Source organism: Struthio camelus, chromosome 7 (assembly GCF_040807025.1).
Source record: "Struthio camelus isolate bStrCam1 chromosome 7, bStrCam1.hap1, whole genome shotgun sequence".
Classification (NCBI taxonomy): Eukaryota; Metazoa; Chordata; class Aves; order Struthioniformes; family Struthionidae; genus Struthio; species Struthio camelus.
In genome coordinates this window covers 28,964,120-28,982,508 of record NC_090948.1, presented here as the reverse complement: position 1 = coordinate 28,982,508, position 18,389 = coordinate 28,964,120, and the positions used below count along the sequence as shown (strand labels likewise).

The 18,389-nt window shown below is 36.6% G+C and overlaps 1 protein-coding gene across 4 annotated transcripts in view; it reads left to right on the top strand.

The window, feature by feature from the left end:
* The window catches only part of DLG5 (discs large MAGUK scaffold protein 5), a 119,111-nt gene that overhangs the window by 87,448 nt on the left and 13,274 nt on the right, over positions 1-18,389 (top strand). For 3 of the 4 annotated variants that reach the window (XM_068950519.1, XM_068950518.1, XM_009688011.2), the window contains exons 12-21: positions 2,375-2,502; positions 3,120-3,295; positions 3,798-3,901; positions 4,698-4,790; positions 5,624-6,643; positions 8,964-9,102; positions 11,161-11,305; positions 11,808-11,929; positions 12,964-13,053; positions 14,302-14,470. In XM_068950519.1, coding sequence (XP_068806620.1) covers positions 2,375-2,502; positions 3,120-3,295; positions 3,798-3,901; positions 4,698-4,790; positions 5,624-6,643; positions 8,964-9,102; positions 11,161-11,305; positions 11,808-11,929; positions 12,964-13,053; positions 14,302-14,470 — 2,186 coding nt within the window. The remainder of the gene's footprint in view (positions 1-2,374; positions 2,503-3,119; positions 3,296-3,797; positions 3,902-4,697; positions 4,791-5,623; positions 6,644-8,963; positions 9,103-11,160; positions 11,306-11,807; positions 11,930-12,963; positions 13,054-14,301; positions 14,471-18,389) is intronic. The other variant, XM_068950517.1, reaches the window with a different exon arrangement.

The following is an 18,389-nucleotide window of genomic DNA, read 5'->3' as shown; positions in this document are numbered from 1 at the left end:
TGACAAATCTGTATTTATTTTTTGCTGTCCTTCCGCATTACCAACATTTTCCTTCAGTTTTAGCCTCTCCTTTCATCCCGGCTGTTTTTCTTCCTTGCTTGTTTATAGAGAGCACTTCAGTCCCTTTTCCATTTTGCCATGATAAGTGAAGTTATTTTTGTTCAGCTTTCCAGATAATGTGTATGTCCCTTCATTGTCCTAGTAGAACCTTTCTCCATTTGACTTTTTTTTTCTTCATTGTAATTTAGAATTTGTATTTCACAGCTTTGAATGCAAGCTTTGTACACTTTTCTACTTGAAATTTTTGGCTGATGCATCACATTGTTTGCTAATAGTCATTTTTGACCATGTAGAACACATAGGTGGTCTTCCAGATCCTTTTTCGTTTACAACAACTTTTGCACATATGAGAGTTTCTTGCTGACTTCTGGATGACCAAGTTCTCAATTTAATGCACTCAAATTGCATCCCTTTTATATTACTGCAATACTTGAGGTCATCTGTTTCCTTTTTATGCCCTTCCAATCTGTGTTCTGACAGTTCAGACTAACAGAATCATTAACACGTTGCTGCTTTTTTATTCTAAGCTCTTTATTGATAAATCTGTATTAAATAAGTAATATACTGAGCCATTAGGAAAACCGCCTGTAAGTTCTTTCCAGGATTACAATTTCCTTTAACTGAACTTTTTCATCTCTTTTGACCAGCTCCTTCGTCATTTTATATTTCATGAGTTACTATTTTCTCCATTTTAACTGATAACCAATAACTTCACGTTTCCTATGTCTGGAAGAGTAGTTATTTCTAGCAAACGCTATACCTTCAGTAAAAAAACGTATTGCATCCTGATTAATTTTCCATTCACGTGTGCTCATCTGATTATTCTTCAAAATTTTTTCTAAAAGTTTGCAATACTGAGATCAAGTGCGTAGACTTAAGTCAATTGAATGTACTTTTCCTGAATATAGAGGTTACACTTGCTGTTATCAGATTATACTGATAATTCTGTGCCAACCCTGATAGACCTACAGAGAAATCCTTGCTGACATACTAGCATTTGAATTCCAGGATGGAGACTGCATCCACTAAATTTTAATCCTTTTATTTTTTGCTTCAACCTCAGCTGTCTGCTTGTGCCCGTGTTCTACATAATCACTCAGCTCAGAACTGAGCCAAATAACTTTCAGTTAGCTTTGAGGCTGTGTAGAGATCTTTTGATCTCTACTCCATCTTTTATTATGGCAGACCCAACCTTTTCCTTATCAAACTTTTACTCATGTAGAGCGTTTTGAAGAATCATGTGGTGTTGATTTTAGTATATTTTTGGAAAGTTTAGATCAGTTCAATTACTGGTAAATATTTGTATTTTCACATGTTTGACTACCTGCTTTTATCAATCTTGTTTGGCTACCTGCTTTTATTAATCTTATTTTGCACTCCTTCAAGACTTTTTGCTCTTCTGGATTTTAAGGGGGTGATTCATCAAATCATGTCTAGAACTGTTCTTTACAAGTCTCGATTTTTTGCTATTATTTTAGGATGCAAGCGCCACATACTTTTTGCATGTTAGATTTTAATTTCTCAGTACTATCTCCCTTCAGTATCCCCAGACTGGTCCAATCGATTATGAGTGTGTGTTGTTTAAAATTGAAAATAACAATATATAGATTAATAATCATTTGATCCCAGTTTATTTTCTTCAACCAAATTTTCTATAGTGACTGTCCCATTTACCAAAACAAAGATTAAATTAGCATTTCCCGGTTTAGTTAATGACTGATTTGTTAAAGATGTTTATCCATTTTTCTCATCCAGAATTATCTGGTTTGTGCCAGTGTTGGTAAAATATAATTCCTAATCTATATTTAGAGTTTAGGCCCCCATAACGTAGAGCTTTTGTTCCTGTTTATTTCTGGTCTCTAGTCATATCAAAGCAGAATTCATTCCGAATGCATCACCAAGACACAGTGCTGTTTTCTTACGTTTCAAGTTGCTTGTTTTTTTTCTCCGAGCAATGCCTGCTCTTTAGGACATTTCTGAGGTATTGTAGTTCTCTCATTATGCTGTAGTATCCCAATATCATGACTTGAAACAGGTTATGCATGTTGTCTCAACTCTCCCGTTTCTGTTCTGTGAAGTTCTCCTTATGCATTATTTCAGCCTAAATCTGAGAGGAGAAAAAAAGGTTGTTCTAATACAGCAGAATGCCTAATATCTAATAGAATTGGGACTTTAAAGTACAAAATACAAGAACTTACGTAGAACAGATACCACATAAATATAAGGGCATAGTACAAGCATGCGGTAATGCCTCATATTAAGACAGAGGCACAATGGTTGCCATTGCAGTTTAATCACTTATAATATTTCTTAGGATGATATGGATTTGAAAGCACTTGGTTTTGATGTGGCAGAAGGTGTGAATGAGCCATACCTCCCTGGAGACTGTGGGATCTTTGTTACCAAAGTAGACAAAGGAAGTATCGCTGATGGTCGTTTAAGGTAGGGTGTTACTCTGGAAGATTTCTCTTTTACTTGATTGTAATAAACTAAATATGAACACGACATAAGTTTTCGGTGTTTCCCTTTTTAAAATTCTGTTTTTATTACTGACTACATGTAGCTTTTTAACGTTGGTTGGGAGACTGCGCTAAGAAAACCGGTATCTAGAAGCCAGCGTTTGAACTGGTTCTTCTGTCATTTGTTGTCTCTCTTTCTTACCCTGTTTATTATCCCTTCAAACTTCAGGCTTTTTTTGTTTATGTTTTGGGGAAGATGCAAGGATGACCTATTCTAGGTGGAAAAAAGGAGAGATTTGAAACCAGGTCCCGTTCTCAGTGTCAGTAGGGGGTTTTTAACCATTCTATTCTGTCAAAATGATCACTTTTAAATAAGGAGACTAGTGATCAGTCAGTTGAGGTGAAGTGCAAGCTAGGAGTCCTTATTTTCCCTTAGCGATGTCATGTTTTTCCAGGAGTGGAGAACTCCAGATAATTTAGGATTAGCTTATTGAGATATTATTAGCAATGTTGCATCCCTTTTTATGAATATTATGCCTTTGCTCTGTCCAGCCAAATACGCTTATAACACTGGCCTCTTTGTATTTGTTTATCTGCCAGAGTGAATGACTGGTTGCTGAAAATAAATGATGTGGATCTTACTAATAAGGATAAAAAGCAAGTTATAAAAGCTGTACTAAATGGAGGAGGAGTTATTAACATGGTGGTTCGAAGAAGGAAGTCCTTAGGTGGGCGAGTGATAACACCTCTTCACATCAACATTTCTGGACAGAAAGGTAATGGATATAAAGGCTGGACGTAAATGTTATATGTTTATCCACCCAAAAATGGCGTGGACATAAAGTTTCTGTTTAAATTCCACTGAAATTTTTACTACCTCCTAAAGAGGGATTTTCATTAGTTATTTTTAGCAGACTTAAAATGGTCATATTCACACAATAGATTATTCCATATGTATAGTTCTCCCCCTGCCTCCCCCCCCTACCCCCCCCATGACCACTTGCCTGTAGTTAGCCATTTGTCTATTTGTCTGGAGTGTTTCTGGGAGTCCAGAACCCCTCAGTCAGTCCAGGTCTGTATGTTTATATTTAGGATAATTGAAAACTTCTGTTATTCTGCATTGCTTTCTTATTTCTTTAAAAGAGTTTTCGGACATTCAGGAGCTCATTCACTGTGGTAGTTATATTTCTTTTGCATGCAGGCATGTCAGATGTGTAATTATTTGAATGACTTATTTGAATTGCAGGAGTAAACTTGTGTTTATTTTGTGGATTTCAGATAGTGGAGTCAGTCTAGAAAATGGAGTATTTGTTGCTGCTGTTGTACCTGGAAGCCCAGCTGCCAAAGAAGGTTCCCTGACTGTAGGAGATAGAATAATTGCTGTAAGTCTTAAGAATGCTTTCTTCTGTAACTTCTTTGCTAAGTACTATCAAATATATTACTCTTGAGGATTTCAGACTTTCCACTTATTTTTTACTTCCACTATATCATGTCTTTTTTGTATATTCACTAGATAATTACTATAAATTAATTTTTGTAGTCTGGGCAACTAATAAAATATGCACATTACCTGCTGTGCTTAGTTTATATGGGAATTTTTGACAGAGACACTGACCTGCTCTTCACACAATGGCTGATATATAATCATACTTGTCATCTTGTTATGCTTCATAGGCAAGGTCTGTTCCAAACAAACAAGCAAAAAACAAAAAAAAATCAGATGAATGAAAGGTTTCTTGTCTTTTTAAAGACAGTTATCAAATGACCATCACAGGTCACATCCTTCTGGGGAAGCTTTTCCCTGTATGCATTTGTAACCTTCAGGGATCTGATTTATGCACTGCTGTGGAAGGGAAGATGATTACTATGGATATATGAATGAATAAAGGCTAATGCAGTGAAAGAAAAGCTTCGTTAAACTCTATCTCTAATAAAAATAGCAATTACACAATTATGCTTTGTGTTTAACAAAACTGTAGTGAGCAGAGATGGGCTTGGGCTGGGGAATGAGGAGTGGGACAGGGCAGGATCAACCAGACCTCATGGATGTATTCAAGCTTTGGTCCAAATAGCAGGGTGATAACTAGCATTTTTGCTATCTCAGAGACATTGCCTTAAGATGTTCCCCACCTGCTACCTTTGTTTTATGGATGTCCGTTATGTTTTTTTTGTGTGTAGATCAATGGCATTGCACTAGATAATAAGTCACTGACTGAATGTGAAGCTTTGCTACGAAACTGTAGGGATTCCCTTACTCTGTCATTGATGAAGGTGAGTAGAGGCTAAATTTGCTGGATTTTCCTCAAGTTATAGAGAACTATTATTTGCAAATGCATTTAATAGTTTTTTTTTTTTTTCCCCAAAGTAAGGCTATTTGGCGTCTGGTAGGAAACAAAATTTACTGATTGCTCTTACTTCTTCCCATTTGTCTGCTGGTCATGTGAAATTACTCCTAGCTTTGTTGCTGGTTTCTGCTGCACAGTTCCAGCAGTTTTGTGCATGAAAAATTAAACTGTCCTTCTGTCTGCAGAAGGTTTGCCCTCAGTCAGAAGGGAGTTGCACAGAAAACTGAACTCTGCCTATCATGATGGATAAGTACAAGGTTTTCTTTTTCAGGCTCGTTGATACAAAAATGTTGTTCTATTTTGCTTTTGAGATTAGAAACCCATTATATTCAGCCTGTCACACAGGCTTAGTGAATAATAGTTCCAACTTCAGGGAACTTATATTTTTAAGAAACTAAAAAGATGAAAAGTATGAGGGAAAGCAGGCAATGATGCATGATTTATTAGCATTACTCTAGGTGTGGTAGAAGTGGAATGCAGGTCCCTTCGCTGTCAGTTCAGTGCTTCTGCCACCATGTGGAGTTGCCCTTCTGGAATTGTTTTGAAATGTTGCAGAAAGTTTTTCTCAACTTTTTTTTTTTTTCTTTCCCCCTGATGATCTGTATGCTGAATCTGTAAGATTTTTATTAAGCCTTTCCCAAATGTAACTATATATGTATGTATTCAGGGATGTGTAAATCGGGAAGGCTAGAACATGCCTTGTACTAAACGGAAATCAGCCATAATAATAAGGTAATTGCATATTTTTCTTTGTTTTAGGTTTTTCCTCAGAGTTCATCTTGGAGTGGCCAAAATATATTTGAAAACCTGAAGGAATCAGAAAAAATATCTAATTGTAGGGTTCACGCATCAGAGGTACAAACTCAAAATAAAAGAAACCTGAAGCTCAACAGCTCCACACAGACTGACATTTTCAGTCCAGACATCATGGATGGCAAAAAGGACCCGAGTGATCAGGGCAGTGGTTCGTTTTGTGATCACAAACCTTTCCCTAGTAACACGTTACGAGCAGACTCTCACAGGAATACAGTCCACAGTTGCCACAGTAATTCAGAACACAGTCTCAGCTCCTTCAGTCCAGAGGCATATCGGGACCGAAGCTATGGAGTTGTTGACTTGGACAACAGGAGGCTGCCTTATGAACCTGCGGGAGCTGACTGCATGATGGTAGAGACTGCGTTTGACAAAGGACATGGAGCTAAGCATAGTGGTGGCACCTGGCCAAAAGTAATGGTTAATATCTCAACAGCAGAAACGGAAAAGTTCTCTGTTTACAAAAAGCCAAAACAAAGGAAATCTATCTTTGACCCTGATACTTTCAAAAGACCACCAACTCCTCCCAAACTGGAGTACCTTTCTCCTAATCAGGTGACAGGCCATTCACCTCAGCCATCAAAAACTGAAATGGCTTCAACTCCTCCAACTCCTCCTAAGAGAAGTGACTCTATCAAATTTAAGCATAAACAGCAGACAAGTTCTGCATCGGAGTCTACAGTAACAACTGGATCACCGCCCGCCAGCCCAGCCACTGCCCAAGCCTCAGTTTCCTTGGCACTTAAACAGGACTCTGCTACTCTCAAGGGGCGCAGTAGGAACACTGGACATTATTGTCGGGAGGAGGGAATTGACTGCACTCATCTCTCTTCAAGGAAATCTTGTGAAGATGACCTTGCCTTTCAAAGAGTTGAAGAGCCAGAGATAAAAAGACCAAGGCCAAAATCAGCTCCTGCTTTGAGGCATAAAATGATCCCTATGTCCGTTCCGAATCCTGCACTTCAGGTACAAGTTTGATGTGTTGAAGCACGAAGCCAGAAACCTTAATGAGTGTTTTCAGAGATGACTTGTGGTTTTGGGTGCCCAGCTTTGTACCATAAGGGGAGAAACTTAGCCTGTTCTGAAAATCCAGGTCCCGTAAGAAGCTGCTCCAAACTGAGCACCCAGACTCAGTTGTTGCCTTGTGCTATTACAAAATACAGAAACAAATCACAAAATTGCAGTAGTAAACAGGCTACAATAGTGACCACCAGAAGGAGCGGTAGGGTTCTACCTAGTAGCCATGTTTTGGATTTTAATACTCCTTAATGAAAGTTCAGGGATCTTTCTTGTATCTTTCTGACAATCTTAAAAATAAATAAATGAAAAATTATAGGGAGGCAGCTTCAGAAGAGCTGAAAATAGGGCCTGCTAAGATTTAAAAAATCAGATTGGTTGCCCAAATAATCTTACAGATTAATGGCAAAAAGTAAACTGTTCACCCTGATGTTTTTCATAAGTTTTTGTGCCTAAATAACTTTCTAAATCTAACCTGAAGTTCACAGGGTTGTAGAGACATTGCACTGTAAATATGAACTGTTTATGATGGTATGGTTTGAAAGTGAAATGAATTTGAAATTTGAAATGAAAATATGGTTTGAAATGTTCTACTCTGGCAGAATATGTGAAAAAACAACCCTGCTATGGGTTATTTGTTACCATAGTAGGTGGAGGAAACACTATATGTGGTCTATGAAAAATAATCTGTTCAGCTGACTAGATAACATCAAGTGGCATAATAGCGTAGTTTCCTGACTACCATATCAGATTTACTCAGGTGACAAGCAGGTCATTTTTTCTTTCCAACTGAAGTGTTAAGTTTCAAAATGTGTTATTTTTGCTTGAATGTAATCACAATTATAGTGACTTTAGTGTCATATTCTTTGTTCTCTGCACCTGATTATACCTGGACTACCCCACTCTCTTCACCGAGTATTAGAAGGAATACAGGCAGTAAAGCTGAAGTGTAAGTAATGCAAGATTTCAGGCCATAGTCTGCAAAATAAGAGAACTGGCAAATTTTTAATCATAAAAAGTGACTTTTTGACCACTTCTGTTGTTTATTGCATATTCCCTAACGCTTTGAGGAGAAAATAGTTCTAGATAATTTCTTTAAACCAAAATGTCCAGCAGTTTTTAATTTGTGTCTAGCAAATTCTGCAATATCAATGACAGAAAAATACAATGGTGTAATTTGGGAACTGAAATCAGTGGATTGTTCCTCAGATTTGTTCAGAAGCAGTATGGCTAAGAAGAAGGTCCCTTTTTGAATAAGAATTGTGTTGTAAAAAGCTAAGTAATGCAAATCCTGCCGTTGTCTTTTGGCACATATGCTGTCCTGGTATATATATTGTTCTGGTTATCCTTGTGGTAATATTAGAAGTTTCCAGTTGTGAGAAGGATGCATGTAGCGGAGGACCTAAAAGTATCAATTTTCTTAGCTAGACTATAGGAAATGTTTTTTAACACTCACTAGTTGAGAGAATCAGAAAGCATTGATGAAGCCATATGACAGTTGATTCTAATTACTGTCAAGTGTTTGGCAGATATCATATAGGTATTGATCGATAGTGTTGAAGGAAATTATATACTGGAATTATAAAATCATAATTTTATTTTTTAAGGTTACTTGATTTATTGGTGTGTTTTGTTTTTAGGATTAAGTTGGGAATGGGTCTTTTTCTTCCCATAATTTCTCTCCAGCATCCCAGAAAATAGGCAGAGCCTTGTAATTCTGAAGCTGTTCTTGACTAGAGAGTAAAAGGGGGTATTATGCCTTTAAAATAAAAGAAAACAAAAACAAGAAAACAAAAAAAAACTTTGCCACAGTATGGCAGCTGGGCACTGGGCAGCCTAATTAGGCAAAACTTTGGGCGCTGTATGCTCTGAAATTGTTCTCTGACTGAATGGACTTTGTGCAGTACCAGTATGTTTGGTTGTCTCTGAGTAGTTTCTGGTCTACGTGTGTTCATTAATATAGTAGTGTTTATAATATTAAAAATATGTATATAGACTACACAGTGTAGCTGAGCTTGTAGCCATATCTAGTGGCGCTGTGTTTTTGTTTTTTGATTTTTTTTTTGTTTTTGTTTTTTTTAAATTGTGTGAATACACTGCGGTATGAGTTGATAGATTAAATTTAAACGCGTTTTTGTCCTTGTGTAGTAGGTAGAAAAATACAGCCGTAGATAGCAGACAATTTGAAGCTGCTTACCACCTTGTGAGTTTGGGTTATTTTTTCCCTCTGAATTTCCAACTGTCTATAACCAAATTTCTGTTTTTTTAGGTGCAGAAGTATACTCCAGCAAGCGAAGAGCATCTGTCTCCAGACCTACAGGAATGGGCCCCATATTCACCAAAACGTTCCACCAGGCACAGCGATGGCTTTATGCCTTCCTCCGTATATGCTGGAGGTATGTCAGCAGGTGAGTGATAGTGATTTGGATGACAGGATTTGGAGTGTCAGTGTGGTTCCCTTTGCTCAAGTCAGAAATATTTCTGATGTAAACTGTCAATATCAAGTATAAATTCCCCTAATTTATTTCTTCATCAAGAAAGTTGAGCTCGACTATTATGTTCTGGATGTCTACCCTGGAATTGGGTAAGATACTGTGTTTACTTGCTAGGAGTATCTGAAGGAATCTGTCCATGTCAGGGATTGGTCAGAACAAAGATGATGCAAACATTTTATTTCCATGGTCTGTTGTAAAATATCTGTTCAGATTCTGGGCTGGTGCTGTCCTACAAGGAAATAAAACCTGTGGAAGAACTGTCAAGGAACCTGGCTGAAGAATTTTTGCTTCATCAGAAACTTCCTTTGTGCAGAAACTTGAGTGTCTTTTGTGAGTGGTGAACAAAGTGGTGTAGCCTATGTATTAGGGAGACAAATAATACTTGCAGTGTTTCTGGAAGTGAACAGTAAGTGGAAGCATACCAGGTTTTAGATGCTCTACTTCGGAAATACTTTCAGGGAAAGATCTAATGCTTAGAAAGCGCAGCATGGTAAGTACTACCCACTGGAGATGAAATACCTTGAGTATCTTTAGTATGCAACTTGGTTGTGATCTTAGTCCACCTAAATTAAAGATTGAATACCAGCATGCTTGAGATTTGAAGCTGTTGAAGAGGAGAATCCCAAGTAGCTCACACAGAAATCAATGTAATTGGGTGAAACAAAGAAGTTAGCCTATTGTCTCAGTTGATCAGACAGTTGCCAATGGTACTGAAGTTTTCGTCAACAGATTTCATGTTGCACAGAATAATGGAATGCCTCAGGAACTAATTAGTGTTATGTGCTAAATATTTTGAACTGGTTAAGATGCATTTGATTTAGACCTGGTAAACTTGTTGCCAAATAGATTGTTCGGTCTTTAGCATCGTTACCTTCAGCAGTTGCTTAGAGAACGTGGTTTTTAAATCAAGACAATGTTGATTTTTATGAATTGATCCTCAGTTCTACAGAAAGACTCAAACTGCCACAGCTTTTAGAGATTATGGAAGCCTTTCTTCTTATTGGAGACTGTGAAGGGAGTAATGACTCGTGTATCTGGAAGAACAGGTAGCACCAAATCCTGTTATCTCATTCAGCTTACAGAATACAAAGACATGGTCAAGGCTAGCTCAAATCACAATGATCAGGCTTTTCACTGCACTTCAGTGCAAATACAGCTTTTGCTCTTTTCATTTATTTATTTAGCACATGCTTTCTCTCTCTCATTTAGTGATAGTAGAAGTATTAGAAGTTACTATTTCCTCCTAAGAAGTGGCCGGAAATTTTGGAAATTTTATTTTATTTCTTTTTAACTCTTGAATGTGTAATAATCTAAGCAAGCCATACTTTTTAGATGATATCCTTGCATGTCTCAAAATGTGAACACATTTTTGCTATTGTATGCAATTTATTTAAGAGGAAATTGTCAAGCAGACTTTAGAGTACTGAAGGACGAATGTACCTAAATGAGAAGCTTGAATGAAAAGTTTTTTTAAATAAACATGATTATATTATAATTTAAAGCTTTAGGACATGCCAAAAGTATGAGTCTTTGAGCCAACAGAAGGACAAGAATGGTTTTAGCTGCAGTTGGTTCAAATAGCAAATAAAAATGTGCGTTCCAGCTTACAGTTCAGAAATGAATTGTTGCTGATACTAAAAGGCAGAGAAAATCTTCTAGCTACCATTGCTTTTTAAGCTCTCTGATGATATACTGTGAACAACTTCATTTTTTTTGTAGTCCAAGTTATTCATGTTATTACTGAGTCATTATAGAATTATAATCCAGCTTTTAAATGTGCATATACTGTTGAACTGGTGTTTAATAACATTAATAGTGTATTTATCTGTATGCTGCTAGTTTGTATTTAGATACATGTACATACATGCAAATATATTGTAATAATAAATTTGTGGGAACATTTTTACATTCTGTAACTTGCATTTATGCTAATAATGTTGCTAAGAATATGGTTTTATCACCTTTAAACAGGTACTGTACCAAGAAGCTTAGCACCATGCCCTGCAGTAACTGCTGTCATGAGGAATCCGGTCTATACTGCTTGGAGCCATAGAGTTCACACCAACAATTGCCCATCAGTTGCCAGCCAAATATGCCATCAGCATCTGCATCCCAGGTGTCTTGAACTTTATATCACCTTAGATTTTTGTTTACAAAGAGTTAAGGTGAAATTGCTTCTGTTAGCTTATCCAGTGCGCAGTAGAACACTGCTCTGTGTGCGCTGTTTTGACCCAGGGTTTTCAATACTGTTATTACATTGATATTGTGTGCCAGTTGCTTTCATGTCTTTAGGTAATTGATGGGTTGGGTTTCCCTCCTATTACACTGGCTAGTGTAGTCGGATTTTGTAATGAACTAATTTTAATGAGTTTTTGCTTTGCCAAAACAATTGAAACTTTTCCCCAGTTTATAAAAGCACTTTCCTTCCCCGGACTTCTCTTATTTCATAAAACAATGGGATGATTAGGAAATGGGAAGGAGGGGAGCATTTGTTCTATTCAGTAACTCAAGGATAACTAACACTGGTTTTTTTTTTTTTTTTTTTTTTTGCCATTTTACTATTTGGTGTGATGCGTTGCTGAGTTCTAACTATTGCCAACTCCTTTGCTTTGATGTAGTGCCCAGCATCAAGGTCGCCTGAGTCTGGACCTAAGTCATAAGCACTCCAGTGAATATTCTGAGAATTCACGTACACGAGCGTCTCATGGCTCAAATTCATTACCATCCAGTGCAAGGCTTGGTAACTAGCTTTTCTGATTCTGTCGCGACTCCTGTGTATTGGAGACAAATCATAAATGGAGAATTCCTTGTGTACATACATAGTAGCAGAGTCTAAAAGGCTTGAGTTTCTTTGCTTTATATTTTTTCTGGCTTTATGGCAAAAGATTTTGCTTGGGAGTAGCCAAGTTTAATTCACTCTTTAGTCTATTTGAAATGCTGAGTGTGAGTGATGCAAAATTCTCCTTTCACTACCTGCTGCGCTGTTGAAAGTACCATCGTAAAGATGGGCCTTTCTGAAGGTTGTTGAGATGGAGGTAGGAAGAGAGGAGCAGGGCACCCCCAGGACAAAGAATATGGAGTGACTAATGGCCTGATGTAAATTGTATTGTTGGAAGATAAAAGTTGCACTTATTTTTACTTAATTGACATGTAAGATTGTTTATACCCATCCTTGTAATACCAAAACAAATACGTGCTTTGTAGCAATGAGATTTTAACATTGTAGAACTTCCTTCTCTTTAAATTATGTATTACTTTTGTGTGTATACTTTCCTGTGATCCATCAGTGATTGGCCGTTATATCTTAATGTAGCATGGCAACTTTGTAACCATAACAAAAATGGTGTATTTTTGACACTTTCAAAACTTCTTATATCTTGCCCTTCCAAGTGGGATGTAATCAGAATATTTGTAATCACTTTCACAAAATCGCGTGGATGCTTAATAACTTCGGGTATTAGGTTCTCGCTCAGAGTTCATATTAAGCTGCATTTGATTTAAAAAAGAAAATGCTCTTAGTTTTTGATGCAAGAATGAACAATGCATATGGGCATATGCACTATATATAGCAGTATTGTGATGTGTTTGTATTGAGTATTTAAACAAGGCAATGTACTAGTAATGTCATGCACGATACTTACAAGGCCAATTATAAAGGCTTCCGCACAAATGCAGAGCCCCTTTAACGATCATTAAAGTAGAGTCTAAATGTATTTTTTATTCATTGTAGTTGCTCTTACATTTGCCAAATTGTTACATCATCTTGTAAAATAGGTTCTTCGAGTAATTTGCAGTACAGGACAGAACGAATTAAGATCCCTTTAACACCAAGATATCCAAGGTCCATCATGGGCTCTGACAGAGGTAAATCATTTTATAATGCATTTTAGTTGTTTTTAGTATTGCCAGCCCAAAGCTGTCGGGGTTGATTAGTCAAATTGCACCAAAGTCCTAAGAATGTGACAACTTTATGAAGGTTAGAAAACTTGCATTTTCCCACAAAAAGGTGAAGAAAAACTTTCTAATGAAAGTTGATTTTTTTGTCAGTTGATTCTAGGACATGGCACACCAGAAAAATTGCACAAAAAAGAGGGTAAGCGTTGTTGTGTGTTTTACAGTTCTAGTTTCTTCTGGAATGATAACTTAAATGTTTAACAGTGAAATGGCCTGCATTATTATTATTTTTTTTAATTCTCTAACAGGATATTATTTTGCATATTATTATATTATGGATTGTAAATTATGTTTTGAAATGCAATGAAAATATTTTGTTTGTTCACTATAACAGTAGAAGTGCTAAAGATTTGTATAACTCAGAATTTGATTACAGTAAATGGCAGTTCTTCACTGTCGTTATTTGAATATTCTCTAGTCTTAGGAGGTTATGTGGAGTGATTCCCTTAACTGAGCAAATGTAATTCTTATGACTGAGTTTCACTTGTAAGTAGAAACTTGAAATTTATTTTCTGTAGTTTCAGAGGGAGGAAACAACTGAACGTTTCTATCAGGGAACTTGTTTGGCGGAACGCTCGGGGAGGGCACAAATGGGAAAGAGATGCAGACACAGTCAAGTCAAGCTTGTTTAAAATTGCCCTACTTCCCTGTCTCTGTGTATAATTCATGCTGGGGTTTTGCTGGTGTTTTCGAATGTTTGGTAAAGCATCCTGTACCCAAAGGGAAGGGCTGTACATAAATATTATTTGACATTAAACATGCATATGAAATCTTTATTTTAATGCTTTCCTATTTTTCATTATTTTTCCTTAGCTTTGCATTGCTGTAGTTGTTTTCAGACACGCACATGGTGATAGCTAGTCTGTAACCTGCTGTCCTTGTTGAGAATAGCAGTATTTGTATGCGCACTTGTGGTGGACAGACTTCATATGTAGACCTTAATGACAAAAAGTTTGTGCTGTCTAAATTTAGTTACCTAAGTTAGGAGGCTGGTCCCTACACAGTGGCAAACTAAAAGGCATCGTTAGTGAGTGAGTGGTGGTTTTTTGCATTTCAGATGTTTTGCGTCTTTCAATATGTATCTCTAGTTCTCCAAACTGTAAGAGCTACGTGATGCTAGCAACTGACTCTAATTGTTGATTTTTTTTTTTTTCCTAGGCTCCTTGTCACACTCCGAATGTAGCAGTCCCAGCTTGGTAACTCCTCCGCAGTCACCACTTAACTTGGAAACGTCTTCCTTCGCCAGCAGCCAATCTCAGAACTCCCTTTCCACATTACCTAGGATTTCTATTAGCCCAGTATCTGCTGGAGAACGTAGAAAAGATAGGTAAGGTCCCTGCACTCTTTAATGCAAATTTATCTGATAAAATCTTGTATAATTGTTTATGGGACTGAAGGAATGTGAGCAGTTGATTTCAGTGACAAATATGTAGGAACAGAGATGCGTCTCAGATCCAATTTCTCAATTTTTTTATTTTTTTACAAAATGTGTAAAAATTTTGAATCTTTTTTCCCTTCAGAACCTACAAGCAGAGTTTTGAGTTTAGAAAGTTAAGGAATTTCAAAGGGATTTTATTTTTTCCCATTATATTAATAGCTACAGCAAATACAAGCAGTCTAAATTGGAATGCTTCCCTTTGACTGAGCTACCTCAGATCCTTATTTCTGTTAGGCTTGTTTTTTACTCTGGAGAACCAAGTGAAAAGATGATGTGTTAACTTCTGGTAGACAATGATCAACTGCCTTAGTATTGTAGAGTACCTGCTGTAACCATTGTGCCTTGATTCAATTTAGCCAGCGAATATGAAAAAAATGAGAGCGTAACTGTGTAGGAATGTGTGCATACGTATAGACCCAACTTTTCGACTGTGAGTGATCCCTTTGGCTGTACTGGGACCACTACTAGCTATGACATTAAGTACATATGTAGATGTTTGCAGATTATGGTGGTTTTTTTCCCTTTTTGATCATTAGCTTGGGGTTTTATTGACTTTCTATATCTCATGATGCAGATTTTCAAGATCATATTGCTTGTGGTATCAGTCTTGGGTATTTGATTTTGTTTTATCATAATCTGGCTAGACTAAACATGTGAAACAGTTGCATGAACTTGAGTTAGACACAGAATCTGAATCAGGCTTTTGTTTACTGTAATGCCACATGCCATTCCAGTAGTGTAAAGGAACAATGATGTACTGGAGTAATTACGTTTATGTGGACTTCAAAACCCCTTTGTATTGCCTAATTTATGTAAAAGGACTTAGTGTTCTGAAGATCTGACCATAAAAATGTGAATGACAAAGTAATAAGGATATTCTGTATTCTAAGTTTGCTTATTCATAAAATGTTATGTGAAACTTTTGTTTAAACAATTGGTAACGAACTTATTACAGTGACATTAAGTGTATATTGCGTACAGACCCCAATGTTACTGTGAAAAGTAAAGTAAAGAGTTCTTTGTGGGCTTTCAATCTTTTTACTGTAGTGTGACTCTTGTACTGCATGTACTCAATTTATGTGTTGTCATATAAATGTATCTCTAAAGTGTGCATACAAAGTCAGAATTTTTCCTCTTTCACATGACTAAAGATGTGAAACATTGTACTAGAAAAAATAGTTTTTTGACACACCTAAGCATGAGATATATTTGCTCATTTTTGGAAAATAACAAAATTTCTGTTAGTGATGGCCAGAAGATTGATGTTTGGTGAGATCTCAGTCCTTTTGCTCTTGTTTACACATGTGTGATCACTTGAAGAATATGATTACAAGTTTAAAAGAAAAAAAAAACCACACTTTTTAAAATAGAAAAGTGAGCAGGAAAGTGCCTAAATTAAGCGTATTGTAGTGTTCTAAGATGTTCTTAATAGATGCTTGTATAGCATTTTAAATGGTTATTTGGTCTGTCTATTCCTCCTTTTCCCCACAAGATACGGGTAACTCACTTGGCCTTTTCCCAGATAATATAATACAGACGACAAATTGGTGTTGCTGTTCATTCTGTTGATTTTTTTTTTAAGAAAAGTAATTTAAATGAAAATCAAAAAAATCTGACCAATTAAATTTTTTTTCTAATCAGTGCTAGTGATTCTGGTAGACAGTCTGAATGTTGTAGAAGAGGGCTCTTCACTTGATTTTAATAACAATTCTTACCAAGTAAGATACTTTTTCAAATGTTATCATTCTATTTTACTTTATTATTGACTCTCTACCACAGGCATTACTAACTATCTGTAATTTTGAGTTTACTAGCATTCCAAGATACAATCCTATGCAGTTTGTATTGGCTTAATTCTTACTCTTCCATTCCAAAAGTAACAAAAAAAAATTGCATGTGGTAGATGGTTAGAAAGCAGAAAGTACAATAAAGTAAGATCATAAGAATGTAAGTTTAGTTTTTTATGAGGTAAAATGGTTTAATAAATGTTATTTTGCCACATAACGTGTAATCACATTGTGATGTTAAGAAAGATGAGCTTCACCTTTAATGCTGTGGTTTACAAGCTCGAAAAAAGTAGAAAATACATTTTTATAAATATATGCTCATAACTGTTTTCTAGAAGTTAGCACAGCTCGGTTAATATAATGCTACATACAAAAAATGTGAGCATTGGTTTAAGTTTGCTGATAGTGAGAAATGTTTAGTATGTAACCTTTACAAAGGCAGTGATTTTAATCCGATGCTGTCGTTAACACAGCTGTTGTCTTCATTTCCTAGACAGACAAGCTGTGAGGGAATTACCTTTAATACTGATGATCTAAAGTTATTAGGTTCCAAATTGTATTCATGCATTAGACAGTTCTTCTGTGCGTTAAAAACTTGGAAAAGTATTAGGCCCCTACTACAGAAGGCTATCAATTGTGACCTTCAGAGACTGCAACAATAAACATCATTTCTGAAATTATGCCCCCTTCTTGTTTTGTTTTGTGTTTTTATTCCCTCAACCCCTCCCAGTCCTCCTCTTTCCAGAGACAGCCTGTGCTTAGTCCTTCACCAGCCTGGCTAACATTAGTAACTGAAGTCCAGTTAATGTATCTGGTCTCTGTTTAAACAGCATGATTAAAATAGTATAAACAGTCTACACAACTTTGAGCGTATCTATATAGTATAGTGACGTGTTAGGAAATAATGCACTCAAATTAATGCACAGCAAAGCAGTACAGTGCTGTTGAACTGCTGTACCAGAAGTACAAATGTGACCTGCAGAGGTGAGTGATGTGCCCTAGTTGCGCTGTGTCTGGCACCCGAGTTGTTTCATTCAGAGCTAGCTCAGCTGTGAACGTCTGGTGTTGCCTTTCTCTGTGTAGACACGGAGGTCATAGTAATAAGTAACCAACACTTTTCAGGAGGCTAGTGTTTGTTTACACATGCCCTGAAGGGACTACCCCTGTTTGTACAGATGGGTACATCCCAACTGTACAATCATCTTAAGGAAGTTATAATCTTAAAACAATAGGAGGCATGTCGTGGTTGAAGTTTGCCTGTCTGGTGAAGCGTAGAGTGGCGTTCTCTTTGGAAGAGATTGAGAAGCTTATTGGTCTTGCCTGATTTTTGTTATACCATTTTACTCAGAAGGAAACAATCACATGAATGACAAGTACTGCAAAATGAAGACATCTTGGGGGTGGTGGAGAGAATGGATCTGTTCGTTTTTTTTTTTCTCCTGTATAATCCATTCTGTTGCTATACTTACTAGTGTGTGTTATTACTGTGTGTCTTTTTAAGTGTTCTTTTCTTCTCCAATCTTCTGCATCTTTCAGATATCTGTTCCGTAATAGGTCTTTTCTGAGAATCCCTGTGGCTCCTAGGCCTAGGTTCTCATCACTAAGGAGTTTGAGGTTGGCCTGATATAAGGTTGTCCTTCTCAAGCAGTATTGCGCACTTTGTGCTATTTTACACATTCGGATAATTTCTCTGAGAAGAATTTGCATGGTAATTGTAATGCTACCATGCAAACTGCTGTCTTAATGGCTTGAGTTTGCTACTGCTTAATTTTCATTACTAATTTATGTTCCCCTGCATACAAATATGAAATCTGATATTGTGTATTGTTGTTCTTTGGTTTACTACTTTATCATTTATGATGTTCCCTTTCCCTGGCAATAAAAGACTCCCAGCATTTATAACTGTAATGTACCTTTCTAGAATATGGCTTGTAAATTACATATTATATACAGTAGTTAAATTACTTTTATATAATATGGATCTGGAAGTTTCTTACCTACCAGCTTCACCACCATAGTAT